The 12,237-nt window shown below is 35.8% G+C and overlaps 1 protein-coding gene across 2 annotated transcripts in view; it reads right to left on the bottom strand.

The window, feature by feature from the left end:
• The window catches only part of LOC128026236 (polypeptide N-acetylgalactosaminyltransferase 2), a 64,774-nt gene that overhangs the window by 24,253 nt on the left and 28,284 nt on the right, over positions 1 to 12,237 (bottom strand). For both annotated transcript variants that reach the window (XM_052613106.1, XM_052613105.1), the window contains exons 2-3: positions 5,164 to 5,251; positions 1,962 to 2,115 (exon numbers count right to left, since the gene is read on the bottom strand). In XM_052613106.1, coding sequence (XP_052469066.1) covers positions 1,962 to 2,115; positions 5,164 to 5,251 — 242 coding nt within the window. The remainder of the gene's footprint in view (positions 1 to 1,961; positions 2,116 to 5,163; positions 5,252 to 12,237) is intronic.

Here is a 12,237-nt window from a genome sequence, read left to right as displayed (position 1 = left end):
TAGTGTTTTTATAAATGCCTTTTAATTTTTTGTTAATACAGCACATAGCACTAGTCAAACTTTAAACTGAAATTAAACTCCCTTACATTCAACTTTTAAAAGTGCATTCATCTTTGCCATGTTACATTCATTTAGTTGACAAGTGCTGTGTGCGGTTTTAAAAAAATTTAGAAGGCATTGATAAAAACACTAACACTGACAAGCTATGCAATATCACGTTCATAACTGAATGTGATTTCATTCAAAAGTTTGCAGTCAGTACGATTACTTTGTTTTGAAATAAATTAACACTCTTATTCAGCAAGGATATTTAATTGATAAAAAATAACAGTACTAATGTAATTTATTACCGGGTTGGTGAACACTGAAAAAGGCATTGCTGAGGTGTAAATGTGGGTGGTCGAGCATTTTTCTAACATCAAAAAGTAGCCCAAAACTTAAAACCTTTACAGACCTTTTATAAAAATAAAAAAAAAGAAAAGAAAAGAAAAGAAAAAAATGGTGCAGTACATTAAACTGGTGATGGAAAACAATATGGACATCTAACAGCATTTAACACTAAACCTGTACAAACTGAACGGTTTTCCTAAATATGTGCAACACATTATTTAATCCAGAGAGTGGTGGGAGGCCAATTTATGAGAGGAAAAAATGAGTGCCCAGAAATTCCTATTTTTGTCGTCAGCAAATATGACATTCCTTCAGATGCCCACTCAGGAGAAAATTATTTTCCGTTCCCTGAGCAACACTTATAATGTTAAGATTTTTACATAAAAAAAAATTCATTTTAAAAGTAAAAGAACTATTCTCTGTCCTGTTTTTGTCCTTTATTGTTTGACTTCTGTGTAGATCTGCATTTGCCGATCTTGTTATTTAGTTATTAATCGGTGGGCGGGGCTTAGCAAGCAGTGATGATATAGAAGCAGACGTCGATCTTCTTCTGCGGAGGCGGTGTTTAGTCACACTTATACGTCATAAAGTGCCACATTCCACAACCCGTCATTTTGACAGATCTGCTTCAATATAAGCTGTTTTATCAAGAAAGTTATGAATTCTGAAACTTCCAGGATGTTTTCATTGTACAATAATCTCATATGTCAAAAGACCAAGGGAATTTTGATTTCTCAGTTCATGACCCCTTTAAAGTGCTCCGATTATGCCATTTCAAATACTGTCATTCATGCAGTGTGTCATGTAACTGTAAGTGAATGTAAACAATCTTCAAAGCTGTAAAGCTGAAAGTGCACTATAATAAAGTTATTGTCTCCCGAAAGAAAGAATTCGAATCCCACTTCCCTGATGGCTACACGGAATAACACATTTGCATAATTTCCGACTATGTTTTACGTTGGCTGGCAGTGAACAACTTTGACCCCAACTTTTGACGACGTGTCCCGCACTGTGAAAGTAAATTTGTTGTATTTTCTCTGCCGAAAGATGAGGCTGCAAAGAATCAGTGGTTAAAGTTATTTTGTCCACTGTACCAAAGCAGTACAAGCCCAATCTTTTTTGTGCGTTTCCATCATTTTACTGACGACTGCTTCTCTAATCTCAGGGAGATCAACACGGGATTCACAAAATGCTTGCTCTTCAAAGATGGCTCATTACCCAGTTTATTTGGACCAGCTGCTCCACTGAATAACAACCTGTAAGTATGATCAATAATAGATGTTTATATTTTCTTTTGAGTTCAAAATTCAAAACTATGGCAATGGGCGTATCGTTTCCGACACATGCTGTACGCGGTCGACCAATGGTTCTTAGAACTGCTTCAAACAAATCAATGAATAAAAATTAGCTGATATTAAATGCATATTTTGAGAAAACTGAAGCATTAATTGGCCTTGCATGCAGTAAACCTATTGTAGGAGATTCCTAAACAATATAGGGAACCTTAAAAAAATGGCATATTAGGGGCACTTTAAATGAATGAGCTGAGCTAAAACTCGACTGGGACTTACTGGTCATGTCTGGTGTCTGGGACACTGCGGTCCATTCTGAGTTTGTCACTCTCAACCTGGTTGAACTTGTTGCGGGCGTAGGGATCCTGCCCTGGTCTCACCGCTGTAGCTCCCACGTACAGGTCCTGGTCAAAGTCCTGCCACCTAACCTTACCTGAAAAATGTGACAAACGGATGATTAAACATTGGATGTCGGAGTAAACAAAACATCTAAATCATTGCAAAAAAAAAAAAAAAAAAAAGTCAAATTAAATTGTTTTCTTGCCATTTCTATTAACAAAAGGCTGATATTTACCCTGTACACATGAATCAAATGCTGTGGATTGATCATTTTAACATACTGTTTGAGTAAGCTACTTTCCACCTGAATAATAGTCAGTAAGTACATTTCCAAAGACACCTATCACTCTAGACATCATATTTATCATTTACAAAGACAAATTTTCACACTATAATACAAAGAACAAAAGTGTACTGTGTGTTTTTGAATGAAATACTCATGTTTCTTAGAAGAATCTCTTTAAGTAAAGACAAAAATCCTGAATGCACTGCTTCCCATTATTACAATATAAATCACATTTGCCAATAAAAACATGAAAGGGCTGTCTAGACATCTTTAGTTGATTACAACGCAGGTGAATCTGTCAAAAAGACATTTTCCAAATGATAATACATCAGGATATCTGCCAAATGGAGCCATTCCATAACAATCTGCTTTAAATGATTTCCCAACCACAAGCTTAGCTTTCCTCTCAACAAAAAATGCTGTTTTTCCATTTTGATGTTAGTCACCTCCTACGGTAACATGGCAGCAGTCGCCGTTCTCATTGAATTAAATGGCAGAGATGGCTGGGGAGATACGTAGACCTCAGAAACATCTGGCAGAATTTGATTGTTATCTATCATTACGAAAGACTAAAAGCATTTATTTAGCAGGACTCTGGCAAACGTCTTCTGTATTATAATTGAAACGAACCTGAGTGAGAATTTCATGCCACTGATCCCAGCTATCCAGCAGAACACTTCAACTCAAAGGCCAAAACCACTGCCATGGGAATTGTTCATGAACAAAAGACAACATTTCAAAGACTTTAACAAATTAATTATTGTTGTTGTCTTTAAAATGCCTTTTTAATAAATATTTTAACATCTTTTTAGTGGATAAAAAAAAAAAAAAAAGAATCATTAGAGTGTGAATTTCAAGTAAGGGTACATTATGCAGACTTGAGGAAATTCATAAAGGCCAGCAATACAGTTTGAAATCAACAATATAAGTTTTGTTTTGTGATTGAATGTGTACCCTTGTCCATTTATTTTGACCAATGGTTCCAAACCAGAATCCTTTAAGAGAAACCAAATACTCTGAAGTGTAATAACCAGTGATCATTTGACAACATTATGAAACCCATAAATGTCCATGAAAGGTATTAAATATACCTTTTAATAGTGTGCTCAATCCTGCCAACTAATCGTGTTGAACATGCAAAGACAGCATAAAAGATTTATCTAAGCAGATGAAGAGTTTCTGTTAAAGCCTTTTGGGACAACTCAAAAGTTACACTTTCATCAGCAAAAAATACTGCCACTTTTCTTTTTCTAAAATACAAGGCCGATAAATCAAAATGCATAGACGCCAATGGATCAACGTTACACTCTGTGCACGCACAACAGTGATGTAATATAGGATGCATAAGTTAATGAAAACTGAGGTTAATAAACCTGAACTGCAATACACCAAATGCACTCATCCACCGAAGTTTGACAGACACATTTATAACAGCCCTGTCCCACAATGTAAAAGTTGGCCTTCTGTGATAGCTAGTAGAAAAATGTCATCTCATGAGCTCAGGTCTGTAATTTAGGCCAAAACGATGCCCACAGAAAGCAAAAGTAAAGGATCAAAGTTTGGCACTTCCAATATAACGTACAACACCACTAAAACACTCATACAAAATACAAACCCTACTTGTGCACGGCCGATAGCTTGTCCCACGGCAGAGAACTGTAGGGGCTGTCATCAGACTAATTAGCTTCTCAAAGGAGAACAGAGTGTCTCAGCTGCGACCTCCACACTTCACTTGACAGTGCAAAATTCTAGACAAAGTGCTCTCTGACACGCAGCATGCACACTTAGCTGGGGAGCGGGAGGAAGAGTGTGAACATCACCAATTTCCAGGTCGAGATACTACACACAGTAATATGATCCATTCCAAAATCCTGCCCAGAGTGAGCACGTACATCATGCTGTGTTGCAAAATTGAATATACATTTAAGACTAAGAATTACAGTGACATCTGAGAAAAACATCTGAGAAGAAAACTGAGAAACACTTATGTAGTTCTACTGTTTTTATGTCCATGTTCTGTGAAAGGAGGAGGGGAAAAAAGCAATCAGGAACAATGTAAGAGTGAGCAGATGGCAATTTTAGGCACACTATCACTTTAAATCTGTTCTCTTAATTATTACAGATGAAATCTGGTACTCCTGGGTGACTGTTCTACTTGATGGAAATCTTTTGGGTGACCTAAATTACAAGAATAACACAGGGAGACAAGAAACTACTGATGATTCCCTGAAACAGCACCTGGGAGAACAACAACAGACAGGAAACATATTGTACGGCATGCAACGACACATGAAATGTAATCTGATGTTTATGACCAATTTAATAGAACAGCTCTCCTTGGACCTCAGTTCCAGAGCTATAGCATGACATGACATCTAATGAGCTAAATCAATAATGCATTCACAACCTTACTACAATACTGCTTTTAAATGCAGGGAGTCTATAAAAAGCATATGTTAATATCTAAGGCTCAATGTATTAAGCAGCCCAGTTCAGTTGGATCACAAAGGAATATATTTCCAGAAGGGAATGAAGAGTGAAGACACGGAGTTCTTGTCTTCAGGCCAGTCATAAAGTCACTCTCAAATCACTCTCATGCATTTTTAGTTGTCCTTAAGTGAAATGTTCAACACCAACTTTTGCAGCAAACCTCAGGTTAAGTTCTGTTTACGGGAGAAGAAAAACCTGATGCCCTGTTTTGTGCAAGCTGTTCATTAAAGTCTGTCTTTGAGCATTTCCCTGAGAACAAAACGCTCCATTATTCATCTGGGACGGAAAAAGAAATCTTGAATTATGAGAGCGGACTAATCCTGACATGAGCTGATTATGCACATGGGTTGTCAGGTTAGTTCTTACCTGGAGGAAGGGTCTCTAGGCTATGGGCTTTGTCATCAGCATTGCTGTGTGATTGAATTCTGTTTGAATTAATGCCACTCCAGTCATCCTGCCAAAAGAGAAGAACAGATCATGAGCAAAACGGCATAATGCAGGGGCAGAAATGGTAATTGAACAACAAATTTAAGAGTAACCAAAGAGCAAATGGCTACGGTTGTTGTAGTAAATCAGTGGCTGACTTTGGTACTGCAGTAAAGCATTCATAGTACCCTGATCTGACATTTTTCTTCATCCAGAAGATAGTTTGCCAAATTAGTCCAAACCTAAAAACTCGAGATTACTTCAAATCTAATTTATTTTACAGAACATTGAATTAATCCCATTTTAATAATGAATAAAGTTCATTTGAGTCTGTTGCTGTAGTAACCACGGATCTCATGAACAGGAGCTTGTGCTGTTTCTCTCTTTCTTCTCCTGGCGAGTCTGATCATATCCACTCATTTTCTTTTAAGGGAAATTCTAGCAGCAGATAATCAACTGAGGTGGGAAAAAACTCATCACAATCATTTAAAAACAATTATAACCAGCTTTTAAAATAACAAGCTAGATTGCCAAAAACAAATGCCAATGATGGACCTGTATTTTGTTTGCTTCAACAAAATGAAATAACAGTAATTGTTTTATATGAACACATTCCTCATTAAGAGTAGGCCCTAATTAATATTCACTACAGAACAAGGAAGTCAAACATCTATGCTAAAAAGTACAATTTAAACTATTCAAAGTCTTTTCACAGTATTATTAGTACCAAACACCAGCTACAGCAATTTAGCGCCCAAATGCTGTCACAACGTTCAAGAAAGATGAATGAAAACAACTGTTTGCCTATTATGAAGATTACGGTAATTTCAGTGACGAGCAGGAAACCCGAAGACCTGTGCAAGCTTTTCATTAAATTCCATTTTGAGTGCTTTCCAATGATTTTTCCTCGAGTCTGTGAGTCTTTCAGACCAGTCTATAATCTTTAGACACAAAGCTCTTATTATTCTTTCCCTTCACCACATTTTATTATTAGCAGGATGTAACAGAACATGGAGGAGTGACATACATATATACACATACATATATATACACATATACACATACATATATATATATACACACATATATATATATATATATATATATATATATATACATATATATATATATATATACATATATATATATATATATATATATATATATATATATATATACATATATATATACATATATATATATATACATATATATATATATATATATATATATACATATATATATATATATATATATATATATATATATACATATATATACATATATACATATACATATATATACATATATACATATATATATATATATACATATATATATATATATATATATATATATACATATATATATATATATATATATACATATATATACATATATACATATATATATATATATACATATATATATATATATATATATATATATATATATACATATATATACATATATACATATATATATATATATACATATATATATATATATATATATATATATATATACATATATATATATATATATATATATACATATATATATATATATATATATATATATACATATACAGTATTGTTCAAAATAATAGCAGTACAATGTGACTAACCAGAATAATCAAGGTTTTTAGTATATTTTTTATTGCTACGTGGCAAACAAGTTACCAGTAGGTTCAGTAGATTGTCAGAAAACAAACAAGACCCAGCATTCATGATATGCACGCTCTTAATGCTGTGCAATTGGGCAATTAGTTGAAAGGGGTGTGTTCAAAAAAATAGCAGTGTCTACCTTTGACTATACAAACTCAAAACTATTTTGTACAAACATTTTTTTTTTTTCTGGGATTTAGCAATCCTGTGAATCACTAAACTAATATTTAGTTGTATGACCACAGTTTTTTAAAACTGCTTGACATCTGTGTGGCATGGAGTCAACCAACTTGTGGCACCTCTCAGCTGTTATTCCACTCCATGATTCTTTAACAACATTCCACAATTCATTCACATTTCTTGGTTTTGCTTCAGAAACAGCATTTTTGATATCACCCCACAAGTTCTCAATTGGATTAAGGTCTGGAGATTGGGCTGGCCACTCCATAACATTAATTTTGTTGGTTTGGAACCAAGACTTTGCCCGTTTACTAGTGTGTTTTGGGTCATTGTCTTGTTGAAACAACCATTTCAAGGGCATGTCCTCTTCAGCATAGGGCAACATGACCTCTTCAAGTATTTTAACATATGCAAACTGATCCATGATCCCTGGTATGTGATAAATAGGCCCAACACCATAGTAGGAGAAACATGCCCATATCATGATGCTTGCACCTCCATGCTTCACTGTCTTCACTGTGTACTGTGGCTTGAATTCAGAGTTTGGGGGTCGTCTCACAAACTGCCTGTGGCCCTTGGACCCAAAAAGAACAATTTTACTCTCATCAGTCCACAAAATGTTCCTCCATTTCTCTTTAGGCCAGTTGATGTGTTCTTTGGCAAATTGTAACCTCTTCTGCACATGCCTTTTTTTTAACAGAGGGACTTTGCAGGGGATTCTTGAAAATAGATTAGCTTCACACAGACGTCTTCTAACTGTCACAGTACTTACAGGTAACTCCAGACTGTCTTTGATCATCCTGGAGGTGATCATTGGCTGAGCCTTTGCCATTCTGGTTATTCTTCTATCCATTTTGATGGTTGTCTTCCGTTTTCTTCCACGTCTCTCTGGTTTTGCTCTCCATTTTAAGGCATTGGAGATCATTTTAGCTGAACAGCCTATCATTTTTTGCACCTCTTTATAGGTTTTCCCCTCTCTAATCAACTTTTTAATCAAAGTACGCTGTTCTTCTGAACAATGTCTTGAACGACCCATTTTCCTCAGCTTTCAAATGCATGTTCAACAAGTGTTGGCTTCATCCTTAAATAGGGGCCACCTGATTCACACCTGTTTCTTCACAAAATTGTTGACCTCAGTGATTGAATGCCACACTGCTATTTTTTTGAACACACCCCTTTCAACTAATTCAACTAATTGCCCAATTGCACAGCCTTAAGAGCATGCATATCATGAATGCTGGGTCTCATTTGTTTTCTGAGAATCTACTGAACCTACTGGTAACTTGTTTGCCACGTAGCAATAAAAAAATATACGAAAAACCTTGATTATTCTGGTTAGTCACATTGTACTGCTATTATTTTGAACAATACTGTATATACACATACACACATACATATATATATTTATATATACACACTCCTTGTATACCTTTTATACAAGGAGTATGTTCAGCCTCCTCAGCATATTTTATTGCTACAGCATCTAAATTGCTATCAAAAATCATGAAATTCCACTGCTACTGGTACCAGCTACAAAAGTTGTGCATTGTGAAAACCAAACAGACCATGAACGCATGAAGAAATCCTAAGCAGACACAATTCCCATAAAACCATGGCACATGAGCCAACATAAAGATGGTGAAGATTACCCAGTCTAAAGGAGGATCTGGCATCAACAAAACAGTCAGTTCATTTCAGCTTCCTTGATAACAAATGTTGGAAAATACAGGTATTCTGTCAATTGTGTCAAGGCCAAGCCCATAAGTAGCAAACAACCACACGACAAAACAGAGCTAGTAATAATTCACACCGACCCTCTGCCAAGGTTAGCAGTAAATAAATGTGCAGTCTGGACAGGCAGGGCAGACTGGGCTAGCAAAGCCCACTTGGACCAGTGTCTGGTCCACAAGCCTAGGAAAACATGACTGAGGATCAAAACCACAAAACCATGTTCCTCTGTGAATATTACACACATATTAAGTGTTAGTGTTTCAAATAAAAATGTCAGCAAAAGGACCTTCATAAAAACAAAAGAAGATCAACTATTCAGTGTCAAATATGTTAGAGCCACTGAAAAGATCAATGATTTTAATATAAAACAAGTAATATGTTAGAATTCCCACTGCTAAAATAACACCATGACACCTTTGGTGAATATTCAAGCAAAGCCAGAATTCTCACTGACCCAGATTGTGTTTCATATAGGGAATTCTGGCTCTTGGGTCAGCAGGGCGAGGGAGCAGGTGTGAGAGAATGCTGAGAACAGAAGAACATCCAGCCAAGCTTCACAAGAGTTTCCCTTCAGCAGCTGGTCTTCTTCTGCAGCCTATCACCTATTACGAGCCGCTGCCATAGGCATGCCAGATAACCAAGTTTAGCGCTCAGAACAAACCAAATTTGCAATCTATGTACATTCTGCTGATTTTCAATTCTCTGCTCAGTTAATTGTAGTAAAATGTATTTTAATTGTGTCTGTTTAAAGAGGTTAAAAATCACACAATCTTCCATTGATTCTAATATAAGGTAAACATTCCCTAAAATTGTTACACCTGAAGTAACAATCTTTTCTACAGTATTGGCAGAGGACAAGTCATCAAGTTTTTTCAATTTTTTCTTGTAGCTTATAAATACTCGAGACAAACCATTCCGTGTTACCAGCTTTACGCAAGATACTGTAAGAACAAAAAATATTTGACTGACCATTTTCATGTTAAGGTTAATGCTTTATATCACTAATTAAAACAATATTTGGAGTGTTTTTTTGTAACGGTTGCAAAAATCGCAAACTACATAATAAAAGTTCCTCTAAATATTTCAAAATCACAATTTCCTAAAGCACCTAATTTTCACGGATAAATTCATGCATCCTTCAAATGTGAGAAACCCCATTCATTGCAAAACTACAGAAAAAAAGATGATGTTCCTTAAGCTCTCAACACTTCTTTGGTCAATTCACTGGTTGCCATATTTAAACTCCAATCTGTTATGATGACAAGGTCAATGCTAGAAAGTAAATTCATGAACAGGAAGCATCATCAATCATTAAAACCTTTAATTAAAAAATCTTTAGGCAGAAATGAGGAGAGGATGGCATCTCTGCGAGTAACATGTTTTACGCAAGCGACCGCTGTTATCATCAGTTGCCAGGAAGGAACACGTAGAAGATGCAATTCACCTCAGCACAAAATAAAAGGACTGTTTTATCCCTTCATTACTGTGCGCTACAGGGTGGAACAAATGAGTTTCCACAGTGCTGTGTTTACAACAGGAGCAGGGCACACACTTGCAATCCATGGTTGGGTGTCAAAACAAATCAAAAACATTTTTCATCACAGCTCAATGCACGACGTCTTACGTTTTGACAAACCCATATGTGAGGGCAAAATATTAAATGCAGTAAAAACTGCTTCGAACCACAAATATCGCTTGACATTTCCTAATATAATCTTGTTAAGTCTACTCTGTGCTGCCAAGACAGGAAGACTGAAACAATTAACAGACATTTTTCATTTATTTCAAAATGTAACATATTTATCAAGGGAATCAGCACATTACTTTAACCACTGACTGTTGGGTGGGAAGCTTATTGACTGCACAGGTGAGGACAGATTTAATGCATTCTAGCATACTGCTCCAAGCTGCTCTTTGAATCTCTACATTCAGCTGTGCCCAGCTAGTTTTTCTCTGCATGTTTGTACAGAATAGGTTGACATCATGTAGACTCTTAAAGACCCCCCATTATGCCATTTTTAAACTTTTCTTATATTGTTTTAAGAGTCTCCTACAAAAGGTTTACATGCATGCAAGTAAAAAAAAATGCTTTTGTTTTCTCATATGCATTTAATAATTTTTCAACGATTCTCAAACAAATTGTTCGGGGGAGTTCTAAGATTCATTCTCTCTTTTCATGAGTCTTCTCTGCTCTAATTGGCCCAAAAGTATAAAGGTCTATTATTGATCATACTTACAGGTTGTTATTCAGTGGAGCAGCTGGTCCAAATAAACTGGCTAAGAGCAAGCATTTTTTGAATCCTGTGTTGATCTCCCCGAGATTAGAGAAGCAGTCGTCAGTAAAATTATGGAAACACAAAAAGATTGGGCATGTACTGCTTTGGTACTGTAGAAAAAGATAATTTTAACCACTGATTCTTTGCAGCTTCATCTTTCGGCAGTGAAAATAATACAAAAATTTACTTTCACAGTGTGGGACACGGCGTCTTCTCAACATGATGTTAACCACATAAACAAGCCACAGTGTTTGAGGTTGGGGTCAAAGTTGTTCACCGCCAGCCAACGTAAAACAGTCGGAAATTATGCAAATAATAGCTGAATCTTTACATTGCACTAAATGTTATAAACAGTGGAAACGTTTCTTTAGATTAATTTCGAGCTCCAAAAATTGTAATGCACCATAAAAGCATTTAAAAAAGCACAAAAGTAGGCACTGTATTATGAACAGAACAAACCTACAATTTTTATTCACTGAAAATCTTTACATTTGGCATACAATAGTTCTCCATAGCATGTTCATGATAGAAGCAACATTATCTGAGAACTTGTAAAATCACCCATTTAGGCCAAAGGTTTTCAATGTATCAGTTCGATTAAGTATCAACACATTTCTGAAGTTCAGCTCAACCTAAATGTACAGCTAAGATTTCAGATGGCACACATGACTTCACAAAGCTTGGAATACTACAGTGCTTTGACATGAGGTTGTGTAAATATTGACATTTCTTCATTTTTGGGTAAACTGGTCCTTTAAATTAGTGTCCACTGGTGCCTTTAAAAATTAACAAAGGAAGAAAATTAAAACTAGAAGTGATTTCACCTTATAAAGAAGGCTCTGTAATGGACAGACCTAAACTGTTGTTTTTGTGGCAAAGAGGTTTGCTCTGTTTTTTCTGTCCAGCTGTGCCATTCCATCATGTGTCTGAGTGTGTATCTTGTGTTAGACTGCCAGTTACCACCTGACTCAGCAACTCCCCATTAGATGGAAAATTCAAGGCAGGTTCAGCCTCACCTGCTGGCAACAGAGACAATTATTCAACCCAGTCACATCCAGAAATCAGCAGTCATACTGTGAACTGGGAATGAAATGAGTCACATCTGGCCTCTGACTGCAAGCAGGTGAAACAGAGCTTAATTAGAGATTCAATTTGATCAG

This window comes from Carassius gibelio, chromosome A13 (genome assembly GCF_023724105.1).
Source record: "Carassius gibelio isolate Cgi1373 ecotype wild population from Czech Republic chromosome A13, carGib1.2-hapl.c, whole genome shotgun sequence".
In the NCBI taxonomy this organism is placed as follows: Eukaryota; Metazoa; Chordata; class Actinopteri; order Cypriniformes; family Cyprinidae; genus Carassius; species Carassius gibelio.
The sequence above is the reverse complement of the archived record's forward strand: the minus strand, read 5'-3'. Positions and strand labels throughout refer to the sequence as shown.